This window comes from Oryctolagus cuniculus, chromosome 1 (genome assembly GCF_964237555.1).
Source record: "Oryctolagus cuniculus chromosome 1, mOryCun1.1, whole genome shotgun sequence".
Taxonomy (NCBI): Eukaryota; Metazoa; Chordata; class Mammalia; order Lagomorpha; family Leporidae; genus Oryctolagus; species Oryctolagus cuniculus.
In genome coordinates, this window is record NC_091432.1 from 183,329,109 (window position 1) to 183,344,259 (window position 15,151).

Sequence of the window (15,151 nt, forward strand, 5' to 3'; positions counted from 1 at the left end):
TTATGAGAACTGCTTTAAAAATTATTCTTTTGGTTTTACTAACTCAAAGATAAACCATTTGGGGGCAGGGGCAGGTGCTGTGGCGCAGTAGGTGAAGCTGCCACATAAGATACCCACATCCTGTGTCAAAGTGCTCGGTTCAAGTCTCAGCTGCTCTGCTTCCAATCCAGCTTCCTGCTAATATGCCTGGGAGGCAGCAGTTAATGGCCTACCTGGCAGATTTGGCGCTCCTGGCTCCTGTCTTTGTACAGCCTCGTTCTGGCTTTTGAGGGCATTTGGGGAGTAAACTGGCAACTGGAAAATAGATCTCTCTCTCTCTGAACATTTTCAAATAAACAAATATATGTTTTCTGTTTGTTTGTTTTTTGACAGGCAGAGTGGACAGTGAGAGAGAGAGAGACAGAGAGAAAGGTCTTCCTTTGCCATTGGTTCACCCTCCAATGGCCGCCACGGCCAGTGCACTGCAGCCAGCGCACTGCGCTGATCCGATGGCAGGAGCTAGGTACTTCTCCTGGTCTCCCAAGCAGGTGCAGGGCCCAAGCACTTGGGCCATCCTCCACTGCACTCCCTGGCCACAGCAGAGAGCTGGCCTGGAAGAGGGGCAACCGGGACAGAATCTGGAGCCCCGACCGGGACTAGAACCCAGTGTGCCGGCGCCACAAGGCGGAGGATTAGCCTAGTGAGCCGCGGCACCAGCCTGTAACAGCAATTTTAAAAACTACCATATACCTACCCAGTGCAATGCTAGCTGTGTTCTTGTCCTTCAGCTCGGTTAATTAGAAAGCTAAGAGATTCTGGGAAAATTTGGCTTACCTTTTGCTTTAAAATTTAGAATATTTGTCCTACGTTTTTCCAAAGACCACGAACTGAGTAAATGAATATCAAGGCCAGATGCCTCCCTAAGACAAAAATCAGAGCAAAGTGGCATACTCCAAGTATATCTCCCTCCCCTTAAGGCATAAAAACCAACACTCTTGAGAAAAAGGACACAAATTCTGTAATATTTTTTAATATCAAAACATCACTTTCAAAACTACAAGTTACAAAGTTTCCCAATAGCTAGCTAACATTTTTTGATTAGTATGTTAACTGCTTTACCCAGATTGACTTTTTTAATTTTCACAACAATCCTACAAAATAGATACTATTATGATCTCTACTTTACAAAAGAGAAAAGTAAGAAATAGAGGTTAAATCACTTGCCCAGGATCACTGGTGATGTTTGGATTTGAAACATAGCCTTCTCTTATACAAAATCAACAAAAATCAACCCAAGAGCCAGATAAATAGAAAAAAAAATCTAAGCTTCCTAATCCACGTTAATAGTACTGATTTTTAATTTTACATTAAACCTGCATCTAACTTGATTATGGAAAAACATCTTTAAGCCATTTTTCCTTTTATTTATAAGGGGTTGTATTGAGATGAGATATCTTTATAGACACCACAGGAAAATAATCATTTTCCCCAATCTTCCTAAGTCTTCAAACTATTTTTTAAAGATTTTATTTATTTGAAAGTCAGAGATAGAGAGACAGAGTATGAGAGACAGAGAGATCTTCCATCCGCCAGGTCATTCCCCAAATGGCTGCAATGGCTGAAGCTGGGCCAGGAGCTAGGAACATCATCCAGTCTCCCACTTGGGTGCAGGGGCCATCTTCTGCTGCTTTCCCTAGATGCATCATCAGAGAGCTGGATGGAAAGTGGAATAGCCAGACTCAAACTGGTGGCCATACAGGATTCCAGCATTGCAAGTGACAGTTTAACTGGCCATGCCACAGTGCCAGTTCCTAATTTTTCAAAATCATGATTTCTTTCTGTTTTCAAGTCTATGATCTCTATCCACTATGTTTAAAATTACTCACCAACCATCTCCCACAAATGAACATAAATCTGGCTCATATTCAAATAAGTAAGTTAGAAAGGACCTCAGAAAGATCTGGCTAATTGACCTCACTTACTCATGGATTCACACCCAGCAGAATGAGAACAGTGCCCCCCGAAGCTGGCCTGCCACAAGCCACCAAATCAGTCCCTGGCCAAGGGAGGCTCTGGGGTGCTCAGTGTTCTCCATTATAATTGCCTCCTGGTTTTTCTGTCCTGCCCAAAGGAGAGATGCTGGATAGGAGACAGTCCAAATAAAGGCTACCTTTACTACTGAATAGACAGAATTTCAGGCTCTCTTCTCCTCCTTTGCTCGTAGAAAGGTCTTTTGGGCATATGGCTTAAAGCACCACTTTTATCAATTCTCTTCTGCTACAGAATATAATCAACAGCAGTTACAATAAAAGAATTACTATTATCAGAAGACTAATAGGGAAATTAAAATTATTGGGTTTTATGCCCAAAGAAAACCCCACAGCCTTTTGAGGATTTTTCTGCAATGCTATGCACTAATAAGGAACACATTAAAAAAAAAATACCTGTTGTAATTACTGGATTTGCAGCTGTAATGTGTCATATACCATTTGAAAGTTTATTACCTACTGTAAAGAAATATGGTTTTAACTCTTTGTGCCAGAAGATTTTTAAAGGTACTGCTTTGGATAAATATAGCAAGTTGAAGAATATATTCTAAGTCATATGTAAAAGGGAGGGAGCAAGAGGCAAACAAAAGGAGAACAAACAGAATTACCTAAAGAGGAAGACAATCTGTGATAATCTCAAGTAGAAAAAGCATTGGGTGCTTCACAAATGTCTTTGGTCCCCTCACAAACCAACATTGTAAAAAGGCATCCTTCAAAATTTCAATCTTTATAATTTATGAAAGATATACCTCCTAAATAAAATTTTCACACACCATTACTTACTCATGCTATTACAATGTATTCTGATTTTTTAATGTTGCTGATGACATGCTACATTGATTTCATAGCACACCAGTGAATCACAACTCACACTTTAAAATTTCTGTTCCAGAAGAATCACAACATGTCAAAATACAGAAAGACAAAGTTGCTAAACTTGACAATTTTGATAAACTATTCACATACTAAGAGTATTTCAGGGTGATCAGAAACAAAAGTCAAATTTCCCAAAAAAGTTCCAAATGATAGCTGCATTAAAAATAACTTTCAAATTAAGTGCAGAGGTAAGCAAAGAAGGAAAAATAGATTACATGAGACATTAGAATAAACCCATTCAATTCTCATCTCCATTTCACAGACTATGACGTCTAGCCTATTCCAAATACTAGAACAAATTATCTAATCTCCAATTCTTTATATGCTACTGTGCACATAACCTGAGCTTCTATTAAAATTTTTAGATTACTTATAGAGAGTAGAGGAGAAGGAAGTAGTCTTTGGACCACTGGGGACTAGTATGGTCACCATGTCCCATGTCTTGACCATGTTTGATTTTCACCCAGAACAGTATATACCCAGGACAGACAGTCTGCTACTAAGACCTCCTCCCCTTTGCCAGTATTTCAGAGAGGGGCAAACTGCCAGAAATTTTTATCAAGACATCTTCTTTAAACACTTTCTAAAAATACTGACAAGCCAGCTGTGACTGATCATCACTGATAAATAACTGAAGAAGGCCAAAATCAGAAAAAAAGAGCACATGATGACTTCATAGTAAATAATGATTATTTCTTTAAATTGAATTGAATATCTTCTAACAGTCCTGTCACTAGAAGTACAAGAGTCCTTACATTGGTAGTAGGTTAAAATAGATAACCAGAAATCCCTTCCAGTTAATCAGTAATCATAAGTTAAAATCTCAACATCAAATAGCATTCTTTGGGGTATTAGATGGGTCAGATGCTCCTTTGGACATTGACAAGAAAAGCCCTACCCATTAGCAAAAACTCGTAGTTGAGGGTCAAACATCTCACCCTTTCCAAATCAGTGGCTGCACAATGAAGGAAAAAAATTAAATATTTCATTTTCAAAATACAGGTGCATATAAATACAAAATGTATCAAATTGTACATTTAATGTATATTGTTATACCAATTTTGACTCAATAAAGCTGTTAAATATTATCACCAATTTCCAGATATGTACAAATTGATTTCATTCCAATGATCAAAAGGTCAACATCATAGCTATCCTGTATATTTTCTAAGTTTCTCTTTTAAACTTATTGTCTTGCATATTCAAGTACTATTGTACTCTCATTTTCCTATATCATCATAGAAAAGCATAGTAACAAAGCTTCAATGAGCACCAATTTTTCTGCTGCTGTTCAAATGAGCTATTATTATGCAATAGTCATATATTATTCTATATAAAGATATGTATCTTTCCTTAAATTGAAACCAAAAAAAATAATCTGCAGATTTCTTAATGTGTTCATATCCTGCTCTTCATTAGTTAAGGAAATTTGTTTCTAGACCACTCCCACTGCCACCCTATCATGCTATGGCTCAGCATTCATTTTCATCCTTTGTTCTTTACTGTGAAGCTACCTGATTTGAAACTGGAAAACTAGTAATGAAGGTGAGGAAAGCCATAGGACTACTCACATCAGATTTAGAGGACATATTCTCCTCCACGTCTGAATCATTGGGATCCACAATGTCATCAAATGGTGGTAAAGTTGATTTCTTCTTTTCTGATGTCTCACTTTCAATTTTGACCTTTCCCATCTTGACATGAGATTTATCTTTTATCTGTTTTTTGTCAGCAGAACAAGTGAGTATCAGTGGTGGTGCGCTAGAAAAACTTTTAAATAAAGCCTCTGAGCTACTCTTTTTCCTTTTTTTGGCTGAGAGTTCTTCTGCATCTGAAATGGGAGGCCTTTTACTAGGAGCCTTCTTGTCTTGCTGTCCACTGGTGATGGTGAGTAAGTTACTGTCTGGTTTTGGTTCTTTTGACATGGGTTTAGGTTCCTTGAAGGCCATCTTAGGAACTATTTTCTCTTCTTTCAGTGGTTTATTTTCTTTGGGTTTCTTAGAGGATTCTTTGGAAGATTTGTTGTGATCCCTGGAAGGTTCTTTGAAGGCACTTTTATGTTCTCTGGAGTCTTTAGAAGGTTTTTCCTTGTGCTCCTTCATTAATTTGTGAGGCTTTGAAAAACTGGTACTGCTGCTGCTGCTGCTGCTACTGCTGCTGCTACTGCTGCTGCTGCTGCTGCTGCTACTGCTGCTGCTGCTGCTGCTGCTACTGCTGCTGCTGCTACTACTGCTGCTGCTGCTACTGCTGCTGCTGCTGCTGCTGCTGGTATGAATACTCCTATTAGGGTCCTGGAAAAAGGGGAGAAGTAAAGGAAACTCTCAAAACTAAATAGCAATGAAGAGTCAAAAGCCAATTTCCTTGAGTCCAATCTACATGAAATGATCCTTCTTTGACTGCTCTCAAGCTATCTTTAAAATAGAAAAAACATTCTACCAGAAACCACAGTAAGATAGGTGGGAATACGGTATGTGAGAAGTATAGGGAGGAAGGGTTACTATGATCAGAGTTTAATGAGATAAGCTATTTTCATGATCATGCAAAGTATGCAGTCTTAAACATCCCAAATCAACAAATTTTAACTCAATACTTGTCCTAGCAAATACAAAGATGGAACCTACATGGCCCTTACACTTAATAACTATGACATATCCACAGTTAATGTTTGTCAACTGTATAATATGTATTATATGGCATATATACTTATACATATGCCATAACAACCAGGAAAAGGGTACTATTTGATTTTATTTTGGACAAGAAACAATACCTGAATTAGGTTCTGCCAGATACACAGGTAATTACTAGACACAGAAGAACGAAAAGGGACTTAAGAGTCACAGACCAGGATAAAATTTAAAAAGTATGGTAATAAAGCACAAATTATAAATTGGGGAGCAGCAGCCTATACCACAAGAATGAGAAAAGGCAGAAGAATATCACATAGTCCCATTGTGAGCCCTGGTTATACTAAATTTTAAGTGATTTTGTAACATTAAGAATCACAAGATCCCCCAAAGAAGAAAGAAAAGATTCTCAATTTGAGATAAAAAGAAATTACATTTTATGCTGGCTAAAATTTTATCCTTAAAGAATGTGTCTTTTACCTGCTAGAGGTGCAAAAAGGAATCTAATAGAACAAAGGTTTTACCTGACCGTCAAATAAGCTAAAAAGTGTCACAAATACTATTGTGTAATCATAAGAAAGGGAGAAATTATTGCCTATTTCAAGTATTTTTTCACATATTTAAACATGTAATCTTTCTATGTAGGACTGAAATCTAAGTCTATACTTACCATATTTGTGAGCCTCTACCATTAATAATAAGAATAAAAATCAGAAATAGATTTTGGACATGTAAAAATCCACACTGATACTAAAAGAAGAGCTCTTTCTTTCTTACTTCTACTTCCTAATGGAACCAAAGACAAATAAATCCCAAATTTTCAACTAGAATTTACATCTTCATGGTTGTTTATTATCTTTCACCTCTAAGTTATCCACTTGAGGCCAATGATACATAAACCAATGCTGTCTTGCTTAAATATTTAGTGTGATGCAAGAAAGACAATAGGCAGGGGCTAAAGGGCTATCTTTTTCACTAAAATGAACAATCTACTTACTAGATCTATAAATACACACACACACATTCTCTCTCTCTCTCTCTCTCTCTCTCTCTCTCTGGATAAGCATCAGAAAGGATCCTTGTACCTCAAAGAGAAGAGTACTGCTCTATATTATTGGGAATATGCACTTTTGGCTCTTACCAATTTTTCTTATTTACTCAACAACAAAATGACATATATCAAATTATCCCAATTATTTCTCTCAAGGGAGCATTTGGTTTTAAAATTCTAAAATGTGTAAAATTACTAAACAAAGATATGCTTTAATACATCATACTAGATGATTCCTTACAAAATATCTTAATTTGAGATTTACAAGCAGAATGCTAAAAATGGGATTCATACTATTGAAATTTCATTATTTTACAAATTCTATTATAAGACATCTCCTGGCATGTTAAACAATACTATGAATAATTAAAATAAAGTATAATGGACAAAGTAAATTCAGGGAGAGCATTTTGAAATCCAATATTCTTGAGCTTTTTAAAATTGGTTTGTTGACTCACTAAAATTTGATAATTTGCAAACAGTATTCTAATTATGGCTCTAGCATACCTAGGAATTGCTGTTTAATATTCAGCCTACATGGAATTTTATATATATTTTTATAAATGAAATATTTAAAGTATGTAACTTTTAACCTACCTACATGTTTCTGATTGTAATATTAAAAACAGTGATATTTCAGTGCCAGGGTAAGGGGACAAGGAAGAAGTCTATAGGGGTCCTTCTATGATTCATTTTCAAAACTTGTTATAGAACAAACTTGAATTTTTAACATAAGGTACACGGTGGTACTTATAACACTGTATCATAAAAAGTTTTAAGTTCTTGTCATAATTATACAGATAAATCATTAGGTACAAAATTCTGAAATATAATCTTATATAATTGTGTTGACCTAGATATTCAATGTGGACTATTACCTTTTCACTCAACAGATCCTGGCACAAGCAAGTGAACTGACCATCCTGTTCCTTCCCCTTTTGTAATTACCATCTAAAAAGCTTTCTTTAAGCTAAAAGAACTGAGAGAGGGCACATTTCATAACAAGGTTCTGGAGAAATGAATTTTTTTTTTTTTTTGGACAGGCAGAGTGGACAGTGAGAGAGAGAGACAGAGAGAAAGGTCTTCCTTTGCCGTTGGTTCACCCTCCAATGGCCGCCGCGGCTGGCGCACTGCGGCCAGCTCACTGCACTGATCCGATGGCAGGAGCCAGGAGCCAGGTGCTTTTCCTGGTCTCCCATGGGGTGCAGGGCCCAAGCACCTGGGCCATCCTCCACTGCACTCCCTGGCCACAGCAGAGAGCTGGAGGACGGGAAGAGGGGCAACCGGGACAGAATCCGGCGCCCCAACCGGGACTAGAACCCGGTGTGCCGGAATGAAATTTAGAGCACAAAACAAAAAGAGAAAATTTATATTTTATAGGGAAGCATTTTCTTCAGCTTGGACCTGTGATAAATGGTGAAGTTCAAATGTGTGCCACTAGACCCTATATTCATATATATAATAAATGCAAAACAGTGACTTAAATACACAGTCAAGCATTAAATTGTCACTGACACAGAATAAAAGCTTTCACTGATTTTCAGCCTATCCATTGCGCATATATACAGGGGATCTATTCAGTGGATCTTTAACATTTCTACTGAGCCATTAACCTCAATATTAAGTGCCACTGAGCAGTGAAGACTAATTACCATGCAATGTGAAGTTTACACGTTGTATAATTCAAATTCTCTTTGCCTGAGGCAGATTAGGGCAAACTGCATATCAAGCAACCCAGACAGAGTGAATGTGTATACATAATTCAAATTTCAAATATTTAAGGCAAATGACCACTGAAATATAAATATACATACATGTGTAATAACTTTACAACCTGCAAACATAGGTACAGTATTTTCTTTCATCTATTTAGAGTCTATGGAGTTCTTCCTTGTTTGCATTTTCTAGAAAAGAATGGCTCTCTTTAATGTATAATCTCTTCTAATACTACTTGTCAGCAACTTTAATAGACCACTTATGAAAAGAAGTGGCAGTAACTATGGACCTGAATAAAGTTTTCTAATTACATGTGGCTTTCCACTTCTGTCTTATCTCCACATTTTCTCCCCAGTACCATTGATAACAACTCAAAGCTGAATCTTTGGCTCCTGTTTCTTCCATCTAGCTCTCTTCCTGTGTCTATTTTAATTTTTGAGCAAGATTTCAGATCAGTCATATTTTATTCAATGAAATTTGCATATGACAAATAAATTCCCCCAGAAGAATTTTGTCAAAACCAATAAACTCTCCCAAAATAGGTTACTAGTTCAAACTGTATTTTACAAGGATATTTTGCATGATAGTCTAAGAGGTTATATGTCAGAGAGTTGAACAAACCATGTTGGTCAAAGATAGGCATCCAAAATAAAATCTCTTTGATAATATCATTAAACACATGACAAATGACGCAAAAGGATGAGATATATGTAAGGTTATGAATAAAATACCAAACTCAAGATTCTGGGGAGTGGGAGGGAGTCTTGAATTTGATTTACCTTCTCCCATTCAATCCCAAATCCAACCCCATTTATCTCTCTAGAACCAGTCAGCTTTGGAGCCAGTACACAGTGGGGTTTGACAAATGTAGCCTCTAGCTCACGGCAGTCTTGAGAGAAATGGCTAGACAGGACTTTCTCTACTCTGGGCTCCAACTAGACACAGAGGGCTTTATGTATAGATTACTGTACAAGTACAGCCCGCCTTGCTGACCCCAGTGGCACTCAGCAGGAGGGAGAACCCACTCTGCTCCTGGAGATGGGCAATGTAAGGAGACCAGAAGAAAGGGACAGAGTCCTCCAGACTCAGAAGGAAAGATAACAGTGCACTCTAGTGCACAGTAAGATGACTGTATTTTTCATCACTTAAAAAATTACCACAAGTGGAAGTCCCCTAAGAGCTCAACCTGAATCCTGATTCACATAACAATAAAACACCTAACGATGGGAAGGAATGGGAGGAACAGGTCTAACAGATCTTCTGGAAGAGAAGAAAAACAAAATATTGAGGTCAAAAACAGTATAACTGGGACAGGCATTTGACACAGTGGTTAAGATGCTGCTTAGGATACCGAATGCCTGGGTTGTAGTCCCAGCTCCACTTCTGATTCCATCTTCCTGCTGATGCACACCCACCAGGCCATGGCACAAGTACTTGGGTCCTTGCCTCTCAAGTGAAAATTTTAGATTGAGTTCTTAGATTGGCTTCAGCCTGGCCCAGCCTTAGCTGTTGCAGGCAAAAAAGGAGTGAACCAGCAGATGGAAGATTTTTTTATCTCTCCATCTCTCTGCCTTTTAATAAAATTAAAATCAATAAACATGAAAGAGAAAAACCAGTATGACCCACTGAAGGAGAACATAATACATAAAATATAGTTTCTAGAAAAACATCTTTAATGACAGAAAATTTTAATACTTTCAATTGTCAAAGGATTCAGTAGATACCAGGGTAGATTCTAATGCACTACAAAAGATCAGCTAGGAGAAATCTCAAAGCAGAAAGTAAAAATTCAGAGATGAAAATCGTAATAGGAAAGAGACTTGACGAACAGATGGAGGCAACTTAACATACACAGCCATAGGAAGACTTCGAGGAGACTCTACAGAAGGAGCTAACAAAAAACTAGCAATTAAGTGGTAAGAAAATTTCAATCTAAAGAAAGGATTGAAATGCAATCTCACAAGTTTCTCTAAGATCCAGGCAAGATTAATAAGAAAAGACATAAACTCAGGAACTTAGGCACTAAAATTTCTAAACTTTAAGGAGAAAGATCACAGCCAATTTGTCAGAAACAGTAACTACTAAAAACTGAAAAAGAATCAAATTAATATTGAACTTCTCATTTGTAACACTGGAATATACATGAAACAACAGTAACATGTAGACAGTTGGGAGAAAAGGGGGCACAGCAGTGCCCATTTATCCTGGGGGGACATTCCAAATCGTTCGGTGGATGACTGAATCTGCAGATAGTAGCAAAGCCTGTATATACTGTGTTTTTTCTTACATATATACTTATAATAAAGCTTAATTTATAAACTAGCACAGATTAACAATGATAATAAAACAAATGTAACAGTATACATAATAGGTTATTAAAATACTTATAAATACTTTTCTAGAATTTTCCATTTACTATTTCTGGGCTGAGGTGGATCACTGTTAACTGAAACCGTGGCCAGCAAAACTGAGGATAAAGGGGGACTGCCAAGACAGGTGTTGCAGTGCAGTGGGTTAAGCTGCCACTTGGGATGCCCACATTCCATATCAGGGCACCTGGTACAAGTCTAGGTTAATCACAGTTCCAATCCAGCTTTCTGCTAATGTGCCTAGGAAGTGGTAGATTATATCCCAGGTACTTGGGTTCCTGATACCCATGTAGAAAACCAGGATGGAATTTTTGATCCTTGGCTTTAAAGATCTGTCTCTCCTCTCTATTACATAAGTAAGTAATCTTTAGGGGTGGTTACAACCCAAATGCCCTACACATAGGAAGTATAAGATAAGTGTTTGCCAAAAATCTAAGGATTTCCACAAGGCACATTGCCCATTACCAACTCTGAGGAAAGTACTCGAGAGGGGATTCTGACAACAATAACTGAGTCAGAAGATGTGGTTTTTCTAGTGGGAAGATGGAAATGGGGAAGAAATAGGAGTGTGATGTACTTTGAACTCTATGCAGAAGTAAATCTAAATGGACAATGAGCCATATGAAGAAGCAACATAATGCTCAGTATGGATTCCTGACACAAAAGGTAAAACAAAAACCTGGCCCTAAAACACTCAATCATCTCTACAGAAATTTAGAAACAGAAAGGGAAAGGACTTGAAGGTGAAGGTGAAAGAAAATACTGGTATCAATTTTCCTGTTAAAGTAGAAGATAAACTGAATTATGAGCAACTGAAAGGGAAGGTGGACAGTTATGAAATGGAAAAGTGCATAAAAACTGTCCCATAAATAAAGAAGGAATGGGAAATGAATATTAACTTGCAAATATAAGGAAATTAAGAAAAATGAAAAAAGTCACAAATACAAATAAGGAAAAAAAGAAAGTAACAAAAGCAAGTATCAGAATAAAAATTAAAGAGCTGAATTCTCCCACTAAAAGATAGACTGCCAGCCTTTAAAGACAAAGGTCACTTTGTTTGAAGGAGCACTTAAAGTCCAATGATTAAGAAAAGCTACATTACATTTCCTTTATAATTTATTGAGAGATTTTAACATGGCTGGGTGGTTGATTTTTGTCAAATAGTTTTCCTATTTCTGTTGAGATGATGTAGTTGTAGCCCCTATTCTACAAATCTGGTGCATTCCATTTATTTATTTTGAAATGTTAAGACAAAAGCATGCATTTTTGGTATTAACCTCACATAGTCATGATGTATTACTCATTTTATATGTTGCTGGATACAGATGGCCAATATTTTGTTAAGGATTTTTGTATCTATATTTATTAATTATATTGACCTGCAATTTTCTTTCCTTGTGATGTCTCTGTCTGGATTGGCATTAGGGTAAAAAAATAAAATGATATAATACAAATTTTGCATGAACTTTAAAAAAAAAAAAGAAAGCTTAAAATAAAGAGATAGGATTAGCATTGTGGCACAGCAAGCTAACCTGCTCCTAGCGACAGTTCTGGTCCAGTTCTTGCTAAAGTGCCTGGGAAGGCAGTATGATGGCACAAATACTTGGGCCTCTGCATCCCATGTGGAAGACCAAGATGGAGCTCCTGGCTCCTCACTTCAGCTCGGCCCAAACCCAGCCACTGTGGTCATTTAGGAGTGAACCAGCAATCCATCAATCTCTCTTCTCCCTCCCACTCTATCTCCCTCTCTCTCTCCTTCCCTTCTCAGTATCTTTCTCTCTCTCTCTGCCTTTCAAATAAATAATTTTTAAACATTTATTTATTTATTTGAAAGAGTTACACAGAGAGAGGCGGAGAGAGAGAGGGAGAGAGAAGGAGAGGTCTTCCATCTGCTGGTTCACTCTCCAATTGGCCACAATTGGCTGCAATGGCTGGAGCTGAGCTAATCCGAAGACAGGAGCCAGGAGCTTCTTCTGGGTCTCCCATGTGGGTACAGGGGCCCAAGGAGTTGGGCCATCCTATACTGCTTTCCCAGGCCATAGCAGAGAGCTGGATCAGAAGTGGAGCAGCCAGGACTTGAACCGGCACACCCAGATGAGATGCTGGCACTGCAGGCTTTGGCTTTACCCGTTAAGCCACAGCGCTGACCCCTAAATAATTTTTTTTTTTAAAAAAAGAACCGCTGTTCCTTGACAGTCAGGACAAGGGCTGATCAAGTTGCGTCTGTGTGAGTACAAACTGTTGAAATCTTTACTTAGTATTGAGTTGATCTTCTGTATATAAAGATAATTAAAAATGAATCTTAATGAAGAATGGGATGGGAGAGGGAATAGGAGATGGGATGGTTTATGGGTGGGAGAAGAGTTATGGGGGGAAGAACTGCTATAATCCAAAAGTTGTACTTTCAAAATTTATATATTTCTTAGGTCACCCAAAAGAAAAGAAGTGTGAATGCCACATTATTATCAGACAACTTAGAATTCAACATTAAGGGTACTAAAGAGAATATAGAATATAAAAAGCTAAATTTAACATTTAGGAAAAACTTTAAAATATTTAATTTAAATGAAAAATCAGTATCTTCATCATAAATGGATAGACCTAATAAAACAAAATGAGGCCGGCGCCGTGGCTCAATGGGCTAATCCTCCGCCTTGTGGCACCGGCACACCGGGTTCTAGTCCTGGTTGGGGTGCCGGATTCTGTCCCGGTTGCCCCTCTTCCAGGCCAGCTCTCTGCTGTGGCCAGGGACTGCAGTGGACGATGGCCCAAGTCCTTGGGCCCTGCACCCCCTGGGAGACCAGGAGAAGCACCTGGCTCCTGCCTTCGGATCAGCACAGTGCGCCGGCTGCGGTAGCCATTGGAGGGTGAACCAACGGCAAAAGGAAGACCTTTCTCTCTGTCTCTCTCTCTCACTGTCCACTCTGCCTGTCAAAAAAAAAGGGGGGGGGGGGCAGGGCTGTGGTGTAATGGGTAAAGCCTCTGCCTGCAGTGCTGGCATTCCATATGGGTAAGTGTTGGAGTCCTGGCTACTCCACTTCCAACCCAGCTCTCTGCTGTGGTCTAGGAAAGCAGTAAAAATGGCCCAGGAAAGCAGTAAAAATGGCCCAGGTGCTTGGGCTCCTGCACCCACGTGGGAGACCCAGAAGAAGCTCCTGGTCCTGGCTTCAGACCAGGACAGCTCCAGCCTTGCGGCCATTTGAGGAGTGAACCAGCACACGGAACACCAGTCTCTCTCTGACTCTACCTCTCTATCACTCAACCTTTAAAATAAATAAATAAATCTTAAAAAAAAAATGAGAACAGATAGTCATTTTTACTGAAATAACCCATAAACTTAATTAGTAACTACAGAGAACTTTCTATCACTTGAATAAAGCTTATACTTTGTATGTGTCCACAGAACTGACAAAATCAATCACAAGATATCATAAACTTTAAAATATTCCTTTTTAAATGTTTGTATAGATTGTTTTAGTTGACCATACTTTCATAAAATTAGAAAAATAAAGACAAAAAAATCACATCAAAGGAAAACAGTGAAAAGAGCACTCCAATACTAAAAATAAATAAATTTAAAAAAACCTACAGGCACAGAAAAACATGTGCTCAAAGGAAAATTTAAATCCTTTATTGCATTGATTTTTTTTAAGATTTTATTTATTTATTTGAGAGAGACAGTTACAGGCGGTGAGAGGGAGAGACAGAGGGAAAGGTCTTCCGTCTGCTGGTTCACTTCCCAGGTAGCCACAAAGGCCAGAGCTGCGCAGATCAGAAGCCAGGAGCCAGGTGCTTCTTCCTGGTCTCTCATGTGGGTGCAGGGGCCCAAGGACCTGGGCCATCTTCTACTGCTTTCCCAGGCCACAGCAGAGAGCTAGATCAGAAGAGGAGCAGCCAGGACTAGAACCGGCGCCCATATGGGATGCCAGTGCCACAGGCAGAGGATTAACCCACTGCACCACAGCACCAGCCCCTGCATTGATTTTTCTTTTAAGTGGCAGCACAGAGAAAGGAGAGAAACAAAGCCCAAAGATCACAAAGATAAACAGTAATTACTTTGAGAAATTAGGAAAATATCCACAAAATACACAAACAATATAATACTAACTACAATGAAGAAAGTAAAAGAAAAATTCACTAACAGCAATGCTTTAATTGTATAATACCCTTAAATGTATATTTATCAAGTTAATTCTGACTTACAGGGTATCTATAATCTACTTTCCTACATCAACTAAAAGAGGTGAAGTCTCCTGAAGTCATCATTCATTGAATGTTAGTCCTGCTCTGCCATAAGAAGAATGCAATTAATGAGAAGATAGTTATGCATAAATATTTCAAAATAGGTAACTATATACCAAAAGAAACAACCAAACAGTTCAAAGCAGTAGAGAGAGAGACAGAAATAGAGCCAAGAAAGAAGAACAAAGCAATATGTACTATTGATAATTTCTATGGGCTGTTTATCACTATTTGACTTGATAC

General features: G+C 38.2%; 1 protein-coding gene across 4 annotated transcripts in view; it reads right to left on the bottom strand.

Annotated features, from left to right (window-relative positions):
• The window catches only part of MLLT3 (MLLT3 super elongation complex subunit), a 392,438-nt gene that overhangs the window by 63,548 nt on the left and 313,739 nt on the right, over positions 1-15,151 (bottom strand). For all 4 annotated transcript variants that reach the window (XM_070052927.1, XM_070052921.1, XM_051857400.2 and 1 more), the window contains one exon: positions 4,475-5,194. In XM_070052927.1, coding sequence (XP_069909028.1) covers positions 4,475-5,194 — 720 coding nt within the window. The remainder of the gene's footprint in view (positions 1-4,474; positions 5,195-15,151) is intronic.